The sequence below is a fragment of the Pseudoliparis swirei genome, chromosome 17, assembly GCF_029220125.1.
Source record: "Pseudoliparis swirei isolate HS2019 ecotype Mariana Trench chromosome 17, NWPU_hadal_v1, whole genome shotgun sequence".
Taxonomy (NCBI): domain Eukaryota; kingdom Metazoa; phylum Chordata; class Actinopteri; order Perciformes; family Liparidae; genus Pseudoliparis; species Pseudoliparis swirei.
The window spans coordinates 17,162,565-17,185,581 of NC_079404.1; the positions used below are offsets into that span (position 1 = coordinate 17,162,565).

Consider the following 23,017-nt stretch of genomic DNA (forward strand, 5'->3'; position numbering starts at 1 on the left):
ACACACACACACACACTTTAAAAGCTAGATCCACTCACTGTGTGACTAACTTTGTGTTTAGTGGTTATATTAGTTTTGAAAAATTAACTGTGACAATGGTTAAACATTTTCTTAAACAACACTTATGAAGCATGTCAGTGCGTCACTTTTATCCAACTCTGAAGGACATACACAAATAGCAAACAACATATCAAAATAGCCTCTACTTGTGCTCGGTACGGTTCATTTGTGTTGCACTATGACAAAAATAATTCTAAAGTCCAGTTGGGGTCATTCATTCATTGTCGTAGAATGTATTTATATATTTAAAAACAATCTCTGATACCACTGACATTTCAGAGTACTTAGACCAAATGTCTTGAAAAATAAAAAGATACGTTCAGACTCTATACACAATATATCCTCTCTAATAGCGACAATCTACATTTCAGTGACAATGCATTTCTTTTACCTGTATTTCAAGAAATGTATATTTCAAGAAATAATACAAACGTCCTTATTCTCTCTTCTTAAAGAAAGGGGTCCGGGACCGACTCATAATCACATCTTATGGTCAAACAAAAGTAAACCGAGGTGTGCTTCATTGATTCGCGTCACAATGTACAATGACAACACAAAATAGTTAAAAGATTGCAGGCAAAGGAGCAATGAACAACCGCTCTGAAGAATAGGAGATGATTACAGAATGTGCATTGACCAATTGTATTAGATTGTGAGGAGGGTTATGTGGCATTCTTGTTTCACATTGATTTTTGTTCCATAAGTTTAAATCAGAATTGTAAGAGACACCTGAGCTCAGTCCAGAGCACACCAGTAGAGAACAATTTCTATAGAGCACAGTATAAACTGCGCAGAGGGGGACCACAAACCTTGTCATTGACACAACAGTCTGAGAGAGCGTGTGTATGTGTGTGTGTGTGTATGCCTGCCAGCTCCCAGTCTAGCTCTATTGTCTAACAAGGTCTAATTAACACTATGGCACAATGAATTAGCATAATTATGCAAACAGGGCTCTGCTAAAGGCTTGGCACAAGGTGAGGCTACGGGGGGCACCTATTACAACACACACACACACATGCTAATATGTGCATGCACACACACGCACAAGTCCCTAAGAATGCTGAGACACCAGTACAACAAATTAAACATGCATATAGGATTGTGTGACAGAACCACTGGATACAAAACCCACACACACACCTGTCCCAAGCTGCGACAGGAAGTGACAAGAACACAAGGCTGTTGTGAACATTGATGACTTGCTTATTTGGTAGGGTAGGTTAACTATGGTGACATGTATCCCCTCTGTCACTAACGGTCTCATAACACGGCTAACATCAGAGACACAGAAATGATCAGCTAACCTAACCAGTCCCCCCCTCCCCCCTCCCCACTGCTCTCTCTTATAACACTCAAGTATTCAGGGCTTATAGTATTTATCAGTGGGGGTGATAGGTGAAGACTGTGGGAGATAATAGGGATGACTGAGAGGCTGAAAGGCTAGTAGCCATTCAGACAATGACAGCTGAAGTGAAGAAGGCTCCATTAGGCTTCATTAGGATGCTTGGCTTTTGATTACCCACACAGAGATGCACACACTAATGCAGAAACAGGGAAAGCAATGCTCTAAATTAGTCTGAAGTCTTAGCTTCTTCAATGGCCTCCAGTGGAGGACAGCTCTGGTTTGCCTGTTTGTGTTCCTCACTGTGACATTTGCCTGCAACACGAACCAAACTAGTCACCCCACAACCCAACAAGCCCTCTTACGAATAGCTCTGCAATGTCAACAAGCTCTTCCTAAACCCTCTCAAACGCATGACACACCTCCTCTGATGCATTCTTAGTCACCTAACCCCAAGGGCCTGTATTGTGTCCTTAAATCCTGATCCCTAGCAGGAAAGAAGCACCCCTAAAACCCTAAGCAACGGCCGCACAAAGCTCTCTTAAAATTACAAGCCCCCGCTGTCAGTTAGACAACCAGGAAGGTCGGAAGTTCAGAGTTTAAATTGTTCAAAGTGATCAAGACCAGTCTGAAATAAGCCCAATTATTCATTGACGACATATAACGAGTTACAAATGTAACTGCCGTTCCACGACTATTAAATGACCACAAGAGGGGGTACTTTGTGTGAATTTAGATAGTACTTATATGACCAAAAGTCACCTGTCAGATGGACGTACTCTCTATAAAACACCCAGGTACCCCCAGGTATACAGTAGGTCTTCGTGGGTCCAAAGTGTTGAACCCAATCCAAAACACAGACGTAGAAAACATAACTCAACCTGATATGTGTACTTTTTGTTTGTTTTAATGAGAATTGATCAGAAGGGATATGCACAGTAAAACCTGATGCAAATAAACCGTAGGATGAAGCTAAAATGCTCAAACCCCGAAATTCAGATGCACTTGGGTATTAGACTTATCGATACACAGATCTGAGACCCAAGTCGGCAGTGAAACAAAACCCGACCCGATGACACTGCGTATATTCTGAACCTGCTCGTCAGAAGCGTAATTAAAGAATAAGGTTATTTGTAAGAGCATGCCCTATGTTACAGCACATACTCTTAGGCAATGGGCTGTAAATTATACACACATTCTCCATTAAACCATAAATATGGTTGAATTTGGGCTTGAATCTTTTCTCTAAAAATAAATGAAATGCTCATTAGATTTAGGTAGAGGTGCCCGAGAGCCCACACATTCAAAACTCTACGTTGTCCGAGTCCCCTCAGGGATATGATGTCATAAGATACACTCCATTTCCTAAAACACCTTCATTGAGACTCCTTGTCAGCTCCTCTGGTCTTGAAATAAAACCATTGACTCCAGCTTATCGTCACCTTAAGAAACAACATATTGGTCACATCCGTGCACAGTGGTGGGACAAACACAATAGCCGGGTGAGAGGGTCATGCTGGGAGGAGGTAGCAATTCTAAGCTGAGTCTACACATTTTGGAGGCAGTGGACTAATCCGGCCAGGCTTTTTAGCCTGCTATTCAGGAGGACCCCCAGGATTTTGGCTTGTCCACACCTCAGGGGTGGGGGATTATCAAGATAGCAGGAAAGGTGGAGAGGATGTGATGGTGGGCAAAGACGTGAATATGTGTTCATTAGCAAGACTGTGTGGAAGTGAATGGCTGTAAATCTTTGTGAGGGGCAGATATAAGCAGGTGTGTGTGCGTTTGTGTATTTAGAGGGGTTTCTATCTGACTCCCATCCCCAAAAATATACCCCAGAGCTCTGACAGGGTCACCTCGAGGCCTTTCAGAGCCTCCTCTCAACCAATCCTAATTGATCTCACGCATTACTAGTCCCAAACATGGGATGGAGAACAGGAGGGAGATGGCTGGCTCATTGTTTGAGGAACAAGGTCCTGTTGCTAGTGGCTCTCCACTCCTGACACACACACACACACACATATCCACACGCGCGCACACACACTCCACCTCTGGCATGCCCACCCACCATCTCCCCCCTTTCTCCTCTCCCCACCTTTATGCTCTCATCTCCGGCTGTGCTAATCCACCGGCCAAGACAGGAACTCAGTTACCCATCTGGCCAAGCACGGCTCCAGCTGGGAGGAAAGAGGGATGGAAGAAAGAAAGAGGAGAAAGGGTAAAAGGGGTAGATTGAGAAAGCGGGATGAGGGGGTATACTGCAAGCAGTCAGGAAATGTCTGGTGTGAGGGAAGAGAAATGAGGGAGGAGATCTTTATATTAGCTTCTACTTCATAGAAACAAGAGAAAGAGAATGAAGAAAAAACAGGGAATGAGGAATCTGAAAATCACAAACAGCACAGTGAGAGTGCCCCGAGGCAAAAACATTATGACCTCTTCATTTTTTTCCTCTACAAAGTAAAAAGTATTGATCCTATTGTTTCATTGTCGAGAAAAGGGATTATCCATTCCAGCAGGTTGGAATGAGAGCAGCCAGAGCTCTGTCGTGACTTATATGGTCTGATCCCAGTGTTCAATGAAGGATCCCTCGCCATAACCTTCACCTCTGACCCTGACTCCAGCCATCTGGCTGGTTAACGCTAGCCTAGGACTTTTAGCATAACCCATCACATGCCTGTGAAGATGGACCTAGACAGAAATAGGTTTATAATAACTACAAAGGGACCACATACAAATCAGATGTGTATCATCGTATTAACAGGATTATTTTCTAATGATTCATGTCGTTGTTGCAATGTTTCTGCAGATTTTTCTTTTTTTACTTAATTTCCACTTAGTTGGACAATAAAGTTGAATTGTAAACAAGTCACAAATTAACCAACATTGGTGATGCAAAAAATACACGTGCAATTAACACAAGTACTTATAACAGAGAATAAGTCAGTGTGTTTACATGATGGTATAATTCGAATCTTGCTTTAGTCGGACTATGCTATCTTTTGGGGGATCTGCTGTTATCCCAATATACATGGCAGTGAGTAATTCGAATCATTGGCCTTTGAAAGCATGTCATATCCGATACGATAGGCGGCGCTGTTTTCATTACAACTCGTGGTGATACAGCCATTTCCGCTTGACCTCTTCACCACCACCAACAACAACATTTCGAGAAAGATGGCGAACAGAGCTACATCCTCTACTATTCTTCCATGGTGTTAATAGGAGTACAGCATGCAGGAATGGCGCTATTGGCTGAGTTGATAACGGAGAGAGACGCCGTAGGTACACGGAGAGAATTTAATTTATCGCCTCTTTCACCTCCGGGGTCGACGATGGGAGGAGAGGGCGAGGGAGGATTTGATGCGAAAGACGCAAGTCCAGTTGCGAATCAATTCAGAGTTACATGCCGCGAGAGTCCATTATCAACTGGATCGGACGAGCCATCCAGGGTGTGTTCGACGTCAAGTCGGACCGCATAATCCGACTAAGGTGTTTACAGAAACGGATAATTCGATTTCAGTCCGCACTGACTGTCTGTAATCTCATAACGAATCCGATTTGGCTGGATTGTTCCAAAAAAGTACAGACAGTGTTTGTGTAGCTGACAATGCAAAGAGGAGTCATGCATTTCTGGTTGAAATACCTCCATAACACGATTTATTTTTGTTTTAAATAAAGTTATCTCAGATGTATTAGATCTAAAAAGACACATGGAATAACTGAACATTACAGAGGGAAACTAAATTCAACTCAAGCAGAAGTAAACTCAGTCAAGCTATATGCCTCACAGAAACATGACAGAATGAAGGTGAAATCAGGCTCTTGCGTGTCAGGTGATGGTATTCTACTCCACATCGTAGAGCATGTGCAACCCCTGTTTGCAATGTGTGTCCTTTCTTTTCTGCTCAATTACTCATCACTGTCGACTGGAGCAATAAGAAGACTGAAGCCCAATTTCCCTTTAAAAGGACATTTGAAGTTAGTTGGGAGGAATGAGTACATGATAAACTGCTTGAGAAGCCACACAAGAGCCATAGAGATGGAATCAAACATCCTGCATCAAACCCTCAATCAAACACTAACAGCACGAGGCAAACCCAAAGTTGTAGAATGTGTGTGTGCGTGTGTCTTAGAATGGGATCAAATCCAGGGAGAAGTGCAAGTAAAGCAAACACGGTGGACATAATCACATAAACATATTATAAACACAATGCTTTCAAGGAGTAAGATAAAATATGTACTTACAGACATTACCGGTGTTGTCAAAACTTTTGAGCACTTCATTTACTCTGATAGGGCCCAGGTTATCCCTAGAAAGACCCCAAAAATGACAAAGCGGTTTGGGAGAATACTATATTGTACTTGACAATTTTTCTTAGAGATAGTAAAACACAACAAATAATCTTCACATTGTTCAAAAAGGATATATACCAAAAAGTGAGTCTAAAACGTTGACAATATGGAGGTGTTTTGCTTAATTTAATTCTACAACATTTGTTAGATTAGATATTAGATTAGATTAAAAACCAAAAAAATATTCTAGATTATTTTATCACCATCTGCTCTTTTACCCTAAATGATAAAAGCAGAAAGACACGGTAAGAACCTGGAAAGTAAAGTGTTCAGTACTGGCTTTGACCCAACTAGTCTGATGTGGCATCATGAAACAGCTCCTTGTATGGTGTCATCTGTCACCATGCTTTATGTGTCTGCGTGAAACTAGAGCGTAGTGATGTGTGTCCATTCAAGTGTGTGTACCTGAGCAAGGCACTGTATTCGGGAAAGTAGACATTTCTGTACTCCACCCACTGGTCATCTGAGTTATCACTGGAGTCTTGTGTCAGAATCCTTTTCCTGATGAAAAGGTCAAACGTTGCGAACCTGCGAACAGACACCTGTTTGACATCTGGATTGTCCACCTGCTTCTGACGCAACACCTAAGAGAGTCGGGAGTGGAAAGAAGGGGGAGTTAATGAATTTCAATTTCCACAAAAGAGCTGGTAAATATTCTCATAAGATCTCAAGTCTCAGCATTTAACAAATTAATCATGTGTTCCTGTTTTGACCGATTGAGGTTTTGTTTCAACAGACAATAGGTCCTTTGGGAAGACCGTGGCAAGAAATGGAGGAGAAAGATATATTGTACACATTTTACATTTCTCATTCATCCAGAAGTTCAATAACAAAGTCATGTTTACCTGAGATGAACTGAATGAAAGGCTACTTTAAACATAACGTACAGAATTATTACAGAGACACTACTCTCATTACATTATATATTGTAGTTCTTTATACAGCATCTATCTATCTTTGGATGTATGTGTATATATATATATATGTGTGTATGTATGTATGTACCGTATGTATGCTGGTAAAGTGTCCACATTAAGGACATTACTGCGCCAAGAGGAAGACATGCAGAATGCAAGATGGCCCCATTGGAGGGAGCTTTTCCCGTCACCCGAGTGTAATGCCTGTGTAATGCCCATCTATGGGAAAAAGCACAAGCCCTACTTCTACAGCTCCTGCTGTTGCTTGTACAAGGTTATTGTACATGTAATGCTAATCAGAATCTGTGGCCAGAGGAGAGAGAAAGAGAGATGCTTAGGATAAAAAACTGTAAAGCTGGAATGTATTGTTATAGAATTACTCATTAATAAACATAACAGACGGTATAAGGATTCAAGTTAAACTGCATGCCAGAGCAGATCAGCGCACTAATGAACCAAGATTGCTTAACAAACAAACTGTTATTCTATGTAACAGACTGGAACTGTTATATTATTGGCAATGTCACTGCCCATATTTCTCCCATCTTGGGTTTAGAATAAATATGATATGCTACTAAAAACCGCATTGTACAATTGTATTTCAAATTTAGTAAGCCATTGCGTTAAAGCAAAAATTAGGGAGGAGACATGACAAGGGAAAAAACCACAGCTACAATACCCTCTTTTTCAGGGACACATATTCTGACGGAAATAGAAAAAGGAGAAATGCTCAACAACGCATTGCATGTTGAACATTAAAACACTTTTTTTTTTTAAACATACACGCACAAATAGCCGTCCCGAGGTGTGTGCTTTCCTCCTTTGAGGTTAACAATACCTGTCTCAGTAGAGTCCACCTGGCCCTCGCAACATCAGAAGTCCCGCAGGTTTCAACCAGGTCGCTGTGGGAATTAGCTGCGCAGGTGTCTTGATTAATATTTTTCCTCAAAGGCGAAGCCGGCTTGGTCGTTTCTGCAGTACCGTTTGAGTCCCTCTCCATTTTATCTTCGAAGATGTGGGCGGGAATAAACCTGGAAACAAATGTGCCGGATGTAGGGTTGTCACAGTTATCGGTAGAAATGTGGTTGTACAGAAATAACGGGTTTCCCCCCCTCAAAACAACTCGGAAGGGAGAAATGTTCGCAGATACGCTTGACTGTAATCACCTGTTACACCCACAATGGAAACATGCTACTTCCGTACACTTTTTGGCGTTTGAGACATAGCAATAGATTGTAGAAACATCGATGCCCGATCGTCCCTTCAAAAGCGGCTGTTGCGCGTGTCTGAAATCGACAACTTTAGTCTGTCTTTGCCTGCTACGTCATCCACAGTGAGCTTTGTTTAGGAACTCATGCACGTGTACAGAATTCGTTCGCCCGACTGTCAACGGTTCGCCGACTGCAGGATGGGTCGATTAGCTCATTAACGAAACAATTAATATTTAATATCGAAATGGCATGCTTATTTGTCATTTCAAACGGGTAAATGCTCATTACCAGGCAGTTGGCTTCTTAAACACACAGCCAACGTGTGTGCACTTAGATGATTAACGTAAAGTAAGTCTTTGTAATGGCCATTCTCTCCTCTCTGCTGCGCTCACCTGCTCGTCTCGTTACACCGTCTCGGTTACGGTTTTTGGAGCTTCTTGGGAGTTCCTCGCCGTCCGCCCAACGTTGCTGCACGTCGGTAAGGCTGTTCGGTTAACGTCGGGTCTTTTACCAGATGGACAACACTATAGGCTAGTCTTGTTCTGAGCCACAGATGAGTGCACCGGGCTGAAAGCGAGCACCTTTGGATGTGGCTCACTGCACTCTGCATAAGCTACAGGGAATTAATAATACAGTAGTGTTATTATGGCATAATACCACGGTGTAGTTGGAAAGTATGTCATGACACCACCCTACCGAATCACACATGTACAACCTACAGAGACATGACACTAGGGGATCATTTAAGTCTCTTGCAATCATTGTAGAGCATTTAGAGATAGTAAAAACTACCATTGTGCAGTACTAAAACATTCAATAACTAGAATGGGCACTCGGTAGAGCGCATACCTTCACATATCACAAGATTGGGCATTGAATTATGAATATTTTGGCATTAGTTGCATGCCAATTGGATACAAATTGACCATGCTATGGTAAAAAGAAGATGTTGACCTTTTCATGACCTTGACCTTTGACCCGATTGATCCCAAAATCTAATCAAATGGTCCCCGGATAATAACCAATCATCCCACCAAATTGCATGCGATTCAAGAAGATTTTGACCTTTTCATGACCTTGACCTTTGACCCGATCGTTCCCAAAATCTAATCAAATGGTCCCCGGATAATAACCAATCATCCCACCAAATTTCATGCGATTCGGTTTAAAACTTTTTTTGTTATGCGAGGAACACACATACAAATAAATAAATACACATAACCTTCCACATTTTCAATGCGAAGGTAATAACGTGTTTCACATAGGCAGGCTTCATTAAACTGCATTAGCTCACACTTTAAGAAATGATCAACGTGTATTTATTCGAGAAAATAAATTATACTCATCATATTTAGACTTGCAGTTACTTGCTCCAGCACAGGATAAACACATATTGATTTGAACGGGAATGGCCCGTGAAATTTGTAAGTCTTAAAGTGTAGAAAAAGTCTCTCCAGAATTTATAAAGTCGTTCTATTTCAGGACACTTCAAACTCGTCAGTTGATCAGCTCAGCTCTGGACTCGAGAAGTACAAGGACTTGCAGAAGTATTTCAACAAGAGACTGAAGGCGACGTACCGCAGGTTCTCCAACGTACCTGATCACTCACTGGTAAGGCCGGCCTTCTGCCTCAGCTTCGATTTGGTCATGATTTTTTAATATAACCTCAGTGTAAAGGACACAAACATTCAGCCTTTTGGTATCACTGTGCATTCTCTTGACACAGGTCTATGGACATCACCATGAGTATTTCATTGAGAGTGATGGCATCTACAGAACGGACCAGAGGCAGAGTAAGCAGAAATCATAAATGTAGCTTTAATACTAATGCCAACAATTCATACAGCCAGAAAATTGGGGATGGGAAACCTGTGACATTAGTAAATTCTAAATACTGGAGTTCATCCATGGAGATTTAATTGAAGAACTTTTAAAGAGGCAAACCAAAAGCAAGATTACAAAACTAAAGTACCCTTTATCTTATATAATTCTATCCCCACGACTGCATCTGCAATATTTGAATGTGTCCCATTATGAGAAATGGTGTCATTCCAACTTTTATGATTGGCTCAGTGTCTTCTCCCTGTTACAGGTGAGCCAGTTCCAGAGCAGGTGCTAAATCTAGGACAAGTCTCTGGACACGAGAAGGAGACAGGACTTGATAATAAAGAGATGGAGCAGAGGATTCAGTGGACTGTCCAGAGAATACGTCTGTCCCCACAGGAAAAGCATCTGGCTGCAACACTAAAACCTTCTCACAGGGAAGAGCCGAGGTCAAATATACATATCCTTTCCTTGGAAGCAGTTTTTCTTTAACTGACACATTTTCCAAAACTTTTATTGTACTGTGTTTTTTTTGTTTATTTGTATGCACCTTTCACCAAGTCAAATTCCTTTTATATGTAACATGCAAAAAAAATCTGATTCTGATGATTGGCCTGTGACAATGCAGGTGTGTGGTTGTGAGACTTGGAAAGAGCAATGCATCAGCTGTGGATCCCCCACTCATCGTAGCCATGCTGGATAAGGTCTTGAGCTTTGGTATGTTTTAAATAGTTTTAAATAGCTCGAGGTAATAGTGCCCTGGCTAAAATATTTTTTTTAAGATACTTTTGTGTCTGCATGTGTGAAGAGTGGGCCACAGACGAGGTCCTGTTTTACACCACCCTGGAGGGTCTACGCTGCAGCAGCGCGTTTCGGGTGGACCTGACCTCCAGTGGAAGCGGGATCACGTCTGTGTATGAGGAAACGCATCCTGAGTGAGTGTAGGTAATGTAACGTCTACGCTGCCTCTGCTCCCACGCCATCTCTTGTTGACACACTGCCATCTCCGCAGTGTGTTTGTGGAGGTCGCCCTCTCAAGAGACAGACAGATGCTGAGCATCAACTGCAGCAGCAGGACCAGTTCAGAGGTGCTGCTCATTGATACAACGGCGTCCCATTTAGAGCCCTTCCTGATTCAGCCACGCCAGCTGGACCTCCTGTACCATGTGGAGCACTGGAGAAAGAGTCTGATTATACTGACTAATACTGGGCCTGGACAAGAGTATCAGGTGGAGTTTATACGCACACCGTTTAGATTTAACATTAATACAATGTGAAAACGGTGTTTGAGAAGTGACAATACGTTAAAAAGGTTTCTGTATGTTGGCATCCTTCACGCCTTGTTTACTTTTGTTCACTGGAACTTTGGCTGGAGAAAAACATGCTGATAGATATCTAATGTTTTATTTTTTAAATGAAAAAAAAATAGGTTGTGCAGGCCCCTCTCTCAGAGCCACACATGACCTCCTGGGTGCCTCTGTTTACCCCCGGCCCCGGCACTGCAATCAAAGACATGGATGTGGTCGGCGACCACTGCGTGTTAGTCGCGAGAACACCTTCCGGTGAACTCCTCCTGGTCGTGGTCCCGCTGACCCGTCCCAAGGAGGCATACACTGTACAGGTCAGTGTGACCCAAAACTCGACTTACTTCCGTGCTGGCAATCTTGCAGTTAGTCATATCTAACTTGCATCTTTACCATTTTCCTTTCTTTCATTTCTTCTTGTTTTTCTGTTGGATTACTTTATATTTGTATATTGTCTTTAATGTGCCAGAGGGAGATTTTGTTTTCACAGCCAGTGCAGATCCCACACACACACACACACACACACACACAGATACAGACAATACAATAAATATACAGTCATGTCAAATCTACACATATCTTACTTTTCTGTATTAATGTCTTACACCTTTGTGTTTCTATACTCCCAAGCTCCCCTCCTGGGCCTGTGCTATCCAAACCAAGAAACCAGGTGTGGCAGACCAACGCAGTGCGTTTGAGTTCTTGATTTCATCTCCAGTCCACTTCCCGGTGCCCTACTGTCTATACCCTGAGGACGGGCTACTTTTATCAGGCACCAAAGACGGGACCTCCCCAGAGAGCCAGGGAAACTATTCCACCACACGCTTAGAGGCCTGCAGCCAAGTGAGAACACGTGATATGAAAGACGCATGCACGCACACTGAAACACTGTTGGCAGGGAGGTAAGCATTTTGTCTTGAGGCTCACATGCTTACTGATGAAGCTCTTTTAGCCACTGTGGTGGAACATGTAGTTCAGCTCATCTTGGGAGGGACAACAACCGATCGTATTACTGTATGGCAGAGTGGGTTGTTGTCTTTCTCTCTCTTTCTATCACCTCTTAGGTAGACACCACAACACCAACTGGGAAAGCGGACAGAACCTGTTCCCATGGATGTTGTGGGAAGGAGTGAGAAGCAAGAGAGGGAGGGAGGGGGGGTGGGGGGCAAACACTTCATCAGTAATCATGACTGTATAAGATCATTTCTGGGTCAGATCTCCTATAACCGTTTGTGGGGTAGAGCTCTGGTCATTCAATTTAATTATTCCAAGTTTCTGTTTCATAAATACTTAAAGACATTTAAGTGTTTCAACATTGAACTTGTTGACATTGGAGATTGTAAAGGTTCATTTCTATCAGAGCCACCCAAGACGAGAATACCTCAATAGTACGCATTCAGTCACACATCCACGTAGAACTCAACACATAGAAGGGCCGGTGACTTGTTTCAAGATTATTTAACACTTTGTCACGTGTACTCCTCACCAGTCTGTCTGCCTCTCCTCTGTAGGATGGCACCTTGGTGCCGCTGACGCTGTTTCATTCGAAACCCGTGGAGAGTTTGCATCAGGCGCCACTGCTGGTCCATGTCTACGGAGCTTATGGCCGAGACCTCAACATGGACTTCTGCCCAGAGAAAAGGCTGCTGCTGGAGCAGGGCTGGACGCTGGCCTACTGCCACATCAGGTAACGTATTTGGCCTCCAGCAGCCTAAAAAACAACCTGACTGGCTTATCAGTTATTTGGTGATGAGAGGCATGCTTTATGTCGTTAATACCGTTGCTTATATTGATTGTGTATTGGCGTTGTGTGGCAGGAATTTGCTTGAAATTGTCTTTGAGAGATAATTAAGTCTGGAATTCCAACTTCTGTGTTGAAGTGAATCTTTATCATTTACACCTTCTAGAGGTGGAGGAGAGCGCGGCCTCTTCTGGCAAAGACAAGCTCGTGTCGAGGGGAAGCAGAGAGGAGTGGAGGACCTCCAAGCCTGTCTCCATCACCTCGTCTCTTTAGGAGCCTCATCTCCTTCCCTCACGGCCCTCACAGCCTGCAGTGCTGGGGCTGTGCCAGTAGGAGCGCTGTGCAACAGACACCCACACATGATGCGGGCGGTTACGCTGCAGGTAAGCTGTTGAATCACCTGAGAATTGTGTTCTTGTGTCTTGGAGTGTGTCTATTTTAGTGTTGTCAGAATGTTAGGGCCTCTGTGTCTTCCTCACAGCACTTTAACCAGGAGGCGTTTGCCAATGTGTAAGAGTTCAATATAAATTGAAGGACAGGCTTCTCACTCAGGTGTGTACACACACACACAGGCACGCATCCAAAGACATCTCTCTTCCTGTGGTCAGGCTCCTTTCCTGGATGTGTTGGGAACGATGGAGGATCCCAGCCTGCCTCTAACTTTGGAGGATAGAGATGAATGGGGGAACCCAGGAGGAAACCCAAACCATAAACTCACCATCTCCTCCTACTGTCCCCTTCACAACATTACCCCTCAGGTATGGAGAGGAAGAGCCGATTTTTTTTGTACATTGGCTGGAGTAATGCTTTTTCTTCTTTTTCTTTAGGTGTTTCTACTGTGATTATTAGATCCGATCTGACTTATAGGCTACAATGTAGTTTTATTCTAATTAAATTGGCCCCGAAATGTAAATTGGCCTTCTGGTAGGCAGATATTGATTGAAAGAACACAACACAATGTCAACTACTAATAGGTCCACCATCTTTGTGTGTGTGTGTGTGTGATTCTGTGAGCTAGTGCTACCCATCGATTCTGCTGACGGCCTACAGCGGTGATCCCAGGGTTCCTCTGGCAGGCGTCCTCAGATACACCGAGCAGCTAAACGACGCCATTCATACACACTTCACCGGGAAACCAAAGTCTGGTACGTGCACACACACACACACACACACACACACACACTCTGTCACTTGTTGATTACATAGATTGATATGTGTGCAGCCAAGCATGTTATTGGATAAAAGTTGGGTTTTTTTCTGTGTGTGTGTGCATTCCGGGATGGATTTCCTAATTGTTCCCACATCCTTTTTAGGTGTGATTTTCTGCATCATCAGAGGTTTTAATAGTTCAGGGTCAGCTCCCAAGAGTAGTGTCAGTGTGCATGTCTAGAGAGGCAGCAGAAGCCGATGTGTGGCTGGCAGTTTGTCTGTTTGGGGAAACTGCCAACAACGTGTGTGTGTGTGTGTGTGTGTGTGTGTGTGTGTGTGTGTGTGTGTGTGTGTGTGTGTGTGTGTGTGTGTGTGTGTGTGTGTGTGTGAGCTAATTGCTCTTATGTCCCCTTAGACAGGCTCTTGTGCCATCTCACTTATAATCTGCCTCCACCACATTGGTGGTGCTCCTCTTCACACCTCTCTCTCTCTCTCTCTCACATTCCTGTTGTTCTCACACACACACATGCGCCTCGGTGTCTTGGTGCGCGATTCTTGCACCTTCCGCCAAAAAAAGTTCCTCGTTTGTTTGTGACTCATGAACATTCTTTGGCAATAAACCTGTTTCTGATTCTGATTTCTGATTCTATGTGTCCCTAATCTGTCTCTCTCTCTGTGTTCTCCGGAGTCTTTGATAAAGTGCTGATGGCATAGACACATGCATGCGGGTGGGCAGGCCCATTAGCATGGTAAAGAGATAGTGTATCAGAGCAAGATATTAGACGCCACAGACTGGGAGCTGTCAAGGTCAAGACCGCACTTGTGAAACAGCCCGTACCACAGAGAAGGGGGGCAGACGAGGGGCAACGTATCAGCTGGCAGCGTGAATGAGAGAGTAAAGACAGAGAGAGACAGAAGGGGAGAAGATGTGGGATAAGTAGACAGTGAGAGGAGAGCAAAGAAAGTGGGCTTACTATAAATTAGGGGAGGAATTTTTTTTTTTTTTTTAATGTCCCCCATTTTTCCTTTGACCTCTATCTCCGTCTTCCTTGTTCTCTCAGAATGTGAAACGGCACCAAACGTAGTTCTGAATATTCAACCTGGAGCAAATCACCACGGACCAGATGACTTTGAGTTGATGCTGGAGGAGGTAATGCAACCTCGTGGGTCATCGAGGGATTCGAAGCTTTGGAAAATTATTCTTTTGCATACTTGTTTTTTACCTACATATTTACAAAGAAGGCAATCTCAATAAGTAATGTTGCTCTTAATCCTGAAAATACACATCCATGCTGAGAAGTGACATCTCTGTAAAGACGGTGTTGTTTCAAGCCTCAGTGTGTATATTTGTAGCCACACAGCTACAGCCTAAATGCAATTAAATCTTTATTTTACAACTCTTTAAAAAAAAATCTGGGTTTTTTTCAGGGAGTTTAGCATTTTAAATGTAGCCCTTTTTTGGACACAGACTGAGAAATGTGCCCTCCGTCTTTTCTTCCCGACACAGGAAGCCCTCACGCTGGCGTTCCTGTACACAGAGCTGGGCCTGGACCCTCGGCCTCCCCGCAGGAGGAAGAGAGCACAGCAATGACCTAAATACCATTATGATGACACAATGGTGCCCAAATTAATATCAACATCAACACTGAATGTATCTGCAATGATCCTCTTTTTTTATGACAAATATCGCACAGAACCGACGCGGAAAAAAGAATCTTGGTCGTTTGATTGCTGCTGCGAACTTTTAATCATTGAGTGGCATCTTCTATTCATATTAGCATTTATAAAGTATATCCACGAAACTCAAATAGCAGGCCTTCTCAGAGACGTAGCACTGTTCCAGGTGGTTTGGATGAAACCGAGTGTCGGTGGAGTACTGAATCACCAAACCCTCCCCTGCCTCCGTCAGGATACGAGACTTTTGTACCGCCTTGCCGTCGCTCACTTGGTTTGTGCTCTTCAGCACCGTCAACTGGTCCGGAAGCCCGGCAACAGAGGACAGATCTGTGACGGCAGGTTCTTTACCAAAGTTAAGCACCATGAGGAACGCTCGGTCGAGCCCGTCCAGCTCCCGGAGGTAAGAGAAGACGTTGGCATCGGAGTGGACGGAGCAGAACCACCCACGTTGAAGGGTGAGCTCTGACTGACGCAGCGTGTTTAGGAAGCGGTACTGAGCCAGAACAGACCCTTCATCTTCCTTCTGGACCTGGAAGAGAAAGGGGGGGCGAGGGGGATACTCGATGTATAAACAGGGCCAGATGTTTCTTGAGAGGTAAACAGCATTGAAAGCGTTCTGTACCTCCACGTTGATGCTGCTGTAGTCCGGGTGTACAGGCAGCCAGGTGGTGTTGGTTTTGTTGTTAAAGCCTGCGTTCATGTCTCCACTCCACTGCATTGGAGACCGCTGAGGGTCCCGACTGGCGCTCTGCAGTCACAGGACAGGAACCATTGAAGCGCCTCAGCTTCTACCATCATGAATGTTTATGGACATACTTTCATGCACGTGCACTCAGTTGCCAGTTTATTATTTTAAACTAATGTCTCAAATACAACCCACCTGCAACCAGCCGTACCCTCGTGAAGGTTAAATGGTTCAGAGGTTGAACTTTCTATACAGAGGCGTGGATTTAACTTCGGTGACTCATCTGGTGGTAAGTTGTATACATTTATGTCACTATTAAGAGCCCCAACACCAACCGACATGTGACTCCATCACTTCAAAGCTAATCACTCAACAAAATCCAGATGTTTGCTGTCCTGGCTCCTCATTGGTGGAACGAGCTCCCCACTGACATCAGGACAGCAGGAAGTCTACATCTTCCGCTCGGAACTAAAAACACATCTTCTCCGACTATACCTTGAATAAAAACAGATTAGCACTTGAATGGCTTTTACTTATGGTATTTTGTAGTTTGGCTTTCTTTAAGAAATGTTATACTTTCTGGATTCTTGTTCTGAGTTTGTACTCATGGTTGAATTCACTTATTGTAAGTGGCTTTGGATAAAAGCGTCTGCTAGATGACATGTAATGTAACACATGTTGTCCTGTTTTGTAATGTCATCAGTTAATCGGCCAGGGAGTCATCGTTTCTTTCCTTGAAGGCAGAGTACTGACCGCATTGTATTTGCCAGCAGGGTCCTGTGCCTGACTGTCTGTGACGTTAATGTTCTCCATGCCGATCTCCTCGCCGTAGTAAGTGGTGGGCGTGCCTGGGAGGGTCAGCAGCAGCATGTTGATGACACGGATGTAGGGCTGACCAGCGGTGGAGGCAATGCGAGGCTGGTCATGGTTCCCAACCTTATACACAGTGGAGGTAAGAGAAGTGCATGGAAGGTGGAGAGAGAGACGAGTTGAGAGGGAGGAAGGCAGGGTGAAGTTTACGATTTGGGTTTATGGGAGAGAAAAGTGAGGGAGATGGGATGTAGAGATAAAGTATCCTGACTCACCAGCCAGTTGGCCCATTGTCCCTCGGGCATGTTGTCCATCCACAGCTGGACCAGATGTTGAACCCACAAGCCGCTGGTATTCTGAGGCAGGTCCAGCAGGTAAAAGTTGAAGGGGAAGTCACTTTCTTTAACCAGCGAGGTGCCATAGTACATCATGGTCTTGTCCACCTCCTTGTAATCATAAGACTCCGTCACCATGAACCTGGAGTGGATCAGGAAGGTGTTTACGATGACATGCAATCTGATCCTCGGCCATACAGCGTCAACCTTCAAGACTTGAGTTTCATCCTTTTGACCTCTGCTGAACTCTTTCATTGGCCTTTAACCAGCCTTTTAAGAATGTAATAAGTAAACTAGAAATGTATACAGAAACGGTTCCAGGCCTGTAGAAAAGAGGGATATTTTAGTCTGAGCTTTATATTGCACAATCTGAAAAATTAGCGGGATTATGTATTGTTACTTATGTGTCAAGTTAACCTTATTGTCCTATTTATAGACCGCAGTGAAACACAGTTGCATTGAACAGGGCATGTGACGCAAGACAATACACAGGACTGTCGCAAAAGAAATACAATTCTGAATAAGATAAGATCATCCTTTATTAGTCCCTCAGTGGGGAAATTGCAGGAGTACAGCAGCAGGTGCACAGTAGTGAGCAGTAAGAAAAATAATAAAGTTAAAAAAGCAGTAAGAAAAACACAAAAGCAAAATTGAATATACAGATGGAATAAAATGATATACACGGTTATAATTAAGTGTATTTGCATTGCAGAAACAGTCAACAAATTAAAGTGATCCAGTGTTTTAGTGGTCTACTCGGTTTGTTGATTGGACTGATGAGCTATGTAAACCTAATGCCATCATAATCATCTTATATAGTGGCAAATGAAGAGCATTCCCAGTCCAAATTGTGTTCTTGAATGGCTCCCATACCTGTATCGGCCAGGCTCCCGGCTGTAGGCCTCCATCTGAGCCCTCCAGTCCCTCAGCAGGTCGTGCAGGCCCAGCTGACTGATGGTGTGGTCGTGGTAGAGGTCCCCCTCAGAGACCACGGTCTCCTGGATTGTTGTAAATAAAAATATGAGGTAATGGAGCTATTATTGGATATCAGGCCTATTGGATGAATTGGTTTTGGGTACCAGTGGGCCGTTCCCAGTAAAGCTCCCACCCTTCGATCATCCACCAGAGTGGATCAAAAGAGCTCAACTGTGTTCTCCTCTGCCCACTGGGGGATAGGAGAGCCTGGGTGTAAATGTGTTCCTTTGTCAGGCCTAAGCACCGGGTCACAGGCAGTTGGAAAATCAGTAGGAATCAGATAGAGAGAGTGGAGGCCAAGGGATACAGAAGGTGTGGGTTAATAATGAAGAAGTAAGGTTTAAAAATGAAGAACAAAAATAACTAGGTCTTAAGTGAACCAACCTGCTTTGGTGGTTAAGACGTGCTGCCACACGGCCAGTAAAGCACACAATTGGTCTTAATTTAAAGGTACAACCAGCAACAAACCACTAAAGCCCAAATGAGAACACTGATAGCTGGTCAGTTCTGATGAAGGTTGTGATACATGTCTCAAACCCTCAATAAAAACACAGCGGTCACTCTTTGTTGCAATTTAGTAGTTGCACTTTTTTTTCAGATTGCATGAAACGCTGGCCGTGGACGATTAAATATGAGTCGCAGGTCAACGCAGCAGTGAGGAGAACTCTGTTATTCTAAGTGAATTGCTAATCCACCAAAATATGACTATTTTCTGCTAATCTGTCCTCTGTGAGAAATAACTTGTGAGCTGTGGCTGAATCATGACCCCCCCCCCCCCCCCCTTTGAATTCCAGGAGGAACGCGATGAACCTGAGATTTAAGCCAGAGTTAAATTAACAATAAATCAGGAACACTGCGTGCTCTCCCACTCAGTGGGGGATTGTGTCGCTCCACTGGAGAGTCCTGCTTCAGTGGAGCTCAGAGGAAGAGGAGCTGCTTGGTGATGAGTGCACAAAAGAGCAGAAGCTAAAGGTTATGTACCTCACTGCCTGGCCATCTGAACATGCTTTGTTATTATTATTAATTAATAAACATGACAAGCCAGACTTTATGACTTGCGGCCATCTCAGAAGGGGGCTGGAAATGGGTCTTTAGTCTCATCGCTTATAATAATGTAATAAATGTGTATTTTTTTCATCGTCAATGTATCCAAAATAATAACAAACTGTGTCTGCATCGAGAATTCATCATCCTCAGATGTCACTCTCCGAAATGAAATGTGAATGGAGCTAAAGCGTGAAATGCGCCCCACCTGCTGCGCCATTTGATACGGATCAATTTCAGCGAGCCGCCCAGACAGACCGACCATCTTTGGTGGCCGAGGAGCGAACAGCTGCCCGCACTAAGCCGGCAGACATCGCTGCTCGTCACAAACCGAGACCATTAGAGTGAGGCGCTAACAAGGGGGACACTCACTGGTGCTTTGTTTGGGTCCACCTGTGGTTCATCCCTCAGGTGTGCGGCCTCCAGGAGGTGCTTCACTGAACCCATCCGGAACCCGTCCACTCCCTTCCCCAGCCAGAAATGAATGATATCCTAAAACAGAATCAATAAGGGGAGACTTCAGGAATTACATGCTGTGGAAAAGGAAGTGCGCTGAAGGCCAAACTCTGCTCGGGTGTCATTTGATCATTGGAATATTGTCATAAAAATGCACAATAAACAGGCCGTCTGTGCTGTTCTTTGCACTCCCTGTTTGAGTTGGCAGTTAAAAACTCACAAGGGTTAACTACCTTACGTTAATGTTTAATCAGATGGCCATAATCACACATTATAAAGCTGCAAATTATAGCGGATTGTGTAACAAGCCCTTAACAATCATGGGACAGTGGAAAAGACGCTGACTTATGATCTTAGTATGAGATATGTTATTTAAATCACCCAAAAAAACAAGCTTTTAGCATAGCAGAGATATTGTGTGTGAGAAAAAGATGTATCCGTGGTGGGGTCATCTTACGGTCATCTCTTTGCGGACATGTGGGTTCCTGAAGTTCAGCTCTGGTTGCTCCTTGAAGAACTGGTGCAGGTAGCATTGTCCTCTCACTTCATCGTAAGTCCACGCCGATCCCCCAAACACACTCAGCTGGGAGAAAGGAGGAGACGAGGATTAGAAAGTGCAGACATTAAGAAACGACTCCAACACATGTAGCATAAACTTCAGAAAAGATGTCACGGACATCGCTAACATAACTTTAAAATAACCCAACAGCACTTTGGGACATGAACACCGGTCTACTGGCTGCAAGTCCAGTGTGTGTTTGACCGGTCCGCACTGTGAGGGTGTTTGGGGTCATTTTCTCTGAGTGTCTTATAATGACTGGGATGTGTTGTGTAGTGTCTTGAAAGCCCGGTGTGTCTCACTCAGGCCAAACGGTGTCTTGTGTGTCGGTATCTGGCGGTATCTGGCGGTATCTGGTGGTATCTGGCGCCCAGAGAGGCGACAAAGCGTCGGTATTTGGCGCCCTGGGAGTGAGAAAACGCACTGAGTGCAACGCATCAGCGAAGGTTCAGTGAAAATCAACACCCAATTATTAGGCCTCGGCGCGGAGCCGTTGCAGTCGCTCCAGACGTAGTAGTCCTTGTAGTGAGGATCTGTCGCCCGGCTTAAGTTGAACCAGCGGTGACGGTCGCTGGTGTGATTGGGAATGAAATCCATGATCAGCTTCAAACCTGGAGGGAACCGAGAGATTAGTAAAAGCACAAGACATGGACCCTGTGGCATCAAGACAACTCTGCTACCCTAATACCCAAGACGTGACGACCCAGCGTCCATCCTGTTCATATAGGGGAGAGACATACACACCTATGCTGTGCATTTTAGCCAGAAGCTCCTCAAAATCATTCATGGTTCCAAAGAGCGGGTCGATGGCCCCGAAATCTTCCACATCGTAGCCAGAGTCCCTCATGGGAGAGCGGTAGAAAGGACTGAGCCACACCGACTTGATGTTCAGGTACTGGAAGTGATCCAGCTGCTCATGGAGTCCTGCCAGAGAGACCACAGTGATGGATGATGCCAGAGGGTCCGGAGACCAAGAAGAGCTCAACCCTCTCTGTGGTCATTTAAAACTACGTGATGGGTCTACGTGTTGGTGTGAATGCTTGTGGGTTCACTTTACACACTGTTGATACATGGGTTTTTGGTCCAGAGAATCTGCAGGTATTTTTTTCGAATGCATAGGATAAACTAAAGAACTAGGCTTTTCAAAATAAAAGTGTGAACCCGGCAACAAAGTTATTCTCTATTATTAAAATGGCATAATAGTCATAAATGAAGCCGTTACAGATGATAACCAATAACCAATAAATAGCTCGCGCGTAAAGGAGGATTAAAGACAGATCTGTTTCCGGGGGTCGGGGTCATCTTTACCTTTCAGGTCTCCGACCCCGTCCCCGTCAGAGTCGCTGAAGGACTGGAGGTACACCTGGTACACCGGGGACACCTGCCACCAGTTCAGGCAGCGCGGGGACAGCGCGATCACCGTGACGGTGAGCGTCACCAGCGCCAGGGTGCACGCCACCATCAGCCAGAAGAGGATCTCTCGGGTCACCCGGTACCGGGCCTTGGAGGAGTGCAGCAGCAGCACCTCCTTGGGCATCCCGGCGTACGGCTGGATCTGCGTGTACTCCGCGTCCGCGTAGGGCTTCCCCTCGGGCTCCTCCGGGACGTTGTCCGCCACCGACCCGCCGTCCACGTCCCGGTACTCCGGGTTCCGGGTGCACTCCAGCTCCACGCTAACGGCATCCTTTGCCATGGGACACGCAGGGGGGGAAACTCGGAGATAAAACGGGGAAGATTAAACTATTCTTCAGGAAGTCAGACCGACTCGCAGAGCCAGCATTACACAATGTAACTGCTGGAGGCCAAAGTGCTGCTCTCTCTCTCTCTCTCTCTCTCTCTCTCACACACACACGCACACGCACAGTGCCACCTGAGGAATGTGGGAAGCAGGAGACTTCGATGGGAGTGGGTAGAGAGATTACAATGTTTTGTTGCAGTGTTGACTGAGATATGTTGAGGAATGGAGATTTATATCAAATAATAACGATGTAACTGTCATACTTTGTATTATCGTAGTGTTGCAACAGTGTGCTAGGGTTATACGTCTTATACATGCGTTATCCTGCAGTACAGGTGCATCTCACTGAATTAGAATATCATTGAAAAGTTCATCTGTTTCAGTAATTCCATAACAAAAAAGTGAAACTCATATATTATATGTATCACTGTGCGTTGTAACACACAGTGATACATTTCAAGCCTTTATTTCTTTTAATTTGGGTGATTACAACCCCAAATTCAGTATCTCCGAAAATAAGAATATTGTGAAGCTAATGAAGTGAAAACACCTGCAATTCCATTCAATTCAGTTTATTTGTATATATTAATTTCTGAATTACAAATTTGTCTCGAGGTGCTTTTACATCTTGTACACATAGACATCCCCCCAAACAAACACTCACATCGGAAAAAAAAAACTCCCAACCCTTCAGGGGGGAAAAAGGGAAGAAACCTGCAGGAGCAAACAGAGGATCCTCTCAGGATGGACAGGATGCAAATATGTGTCATGTACAGAAGGACAGATGATTTTTAATATGAATATGATGAATATGACAGTATGTATAGTTCAGTCATA

General features: G+C 44.3%; 3 protein-coding genes across 7 annotated transcripts in view; 1 reads left to right on the plus strand and 2 right to left on the minus strand.

The window, feature by feature from the left end:
- camkmt (calmodulin-lysine N-methyltransferase) overlaps window positions 1-7,805 on the minus strand; it is a 93,911-nt gene extending 86,106 nt beyond the window's left edge. The window contains exons 1-3 of the mRNA XM_056435660.1: window positions 7,511-7,805; window positions 6,161-6,339; window positions 5,648-5,712 (exon numbers count right to left, since the gene is read on the minus strand). Of these exons, the coding sequence (XP_056291635.1) occupies window positions 5,648-5,712; window positions 6,161-6,339; window positions 7,511-7,672 (406 nt within the window). The 5' untranslated portion in view covers window positions 7,673-7,805. The remainder of the gene's footprint in view (window positions 1-5,647; window positions 5,713-6,160; window positions 6,340-7,510) is intronic.
- A 238-nt stretch (window positions 7,806-8,043) lies between these two features.
- On the plus strand, window positions 8,044-15,492 carry prepl (prolyl endopeptidase like). 4 transcript variants are annotated; one of them, XM_056435531.1, is made up of 15 exons: window positions 8,044-8,361; window positions 9,366-9,494; window positions 9,610-9,676; window positions 9,976-10,156; window positions 10,336-10,424; window positions 10,516-10,642; window positions 10,720-10,936; window positions 11,137-11,328; window positions 11,642-11,854; window positions 12,523-12,698; window positions 12,919-13,135; window positions 13,361-13,510; window positions 13,771-13,897; window positions 14,963-15,051; window positions 15,409-15,492. In XM_056435531.1, exons 1-15 carry the CDS (start codon window positions 8,245-8,247, stop codon window positions 15,490-15,492), a joined length of 2,175 nt encoding a protein of 724 aa, XP_056291506.1. In that variant the 5' UTR covers window positions 8,044-8,244. The 4 variants fall into 4 exon arrangements, with proteins under 4 accessions (XP_056291506.1, XP_056291507.1, XP_056291508.1 ...); XM_056435532.1 differs by lacking the exons at window positions 13,771-13,897; window positions 14,963-15,051; window positions 15,409-15,492 and adding an exon at window positions 13,234-13,262 and having other exon boundaries at window positions 13,361-13,504; XM_056435533.1 differs by lacking the exons at window positions 13,771-13,897; window positions 14,963-15,051; window positions 15,409-15,492 and adding an exon at window positions 13,234-13,304 and having other exon boundaries at window positions 13,361-13,447.
- Window positions 15,493-15,674: 182 nt separating this feature from the next.
- slc3a1 (solute carrier family 3 member 1) lies at window positions 15,675-22,736 on the minus strand. 2 transcript variants are annotated; one of them, XM_056435536.1, is made up of 10 exons: window positions 21,751-22,736; window positions 21,187-21,366; window positions 20,908-21,053; window positions 20,341-20,466; window positions 19,800-19,919; window positions 18,282-18,406; window positions 17,349-17,550; window positions 17,017-17,199; window positions 16,201-16,326; window positions 15,675-16,107 (listed from the first exon to the last, which is right to left on the minus strand). In XM_056435536.1, the coding sequence occupies exons 1-10, from the start codon at window positions 22,133-22,135 to the stop codon at window positions 15,676-15,678; spliced, it is 2,025 nt and encodes a 674-aa protein (XP_056291511.1). In that variant the 5' UTR covers window positions 22,136-22,736; the 3' UTR covers window position 15,675. The 2 variants fall into 2 exon arrangements, with proteins under 2 accessions (XP_056291511.1, XP_056291510.1); XM_056435535.1 differs by having other exon boundaries at window positions 15,675-16,326.
- Window positions 22,737-23,017: the final 281 nt, after the last annotated feature.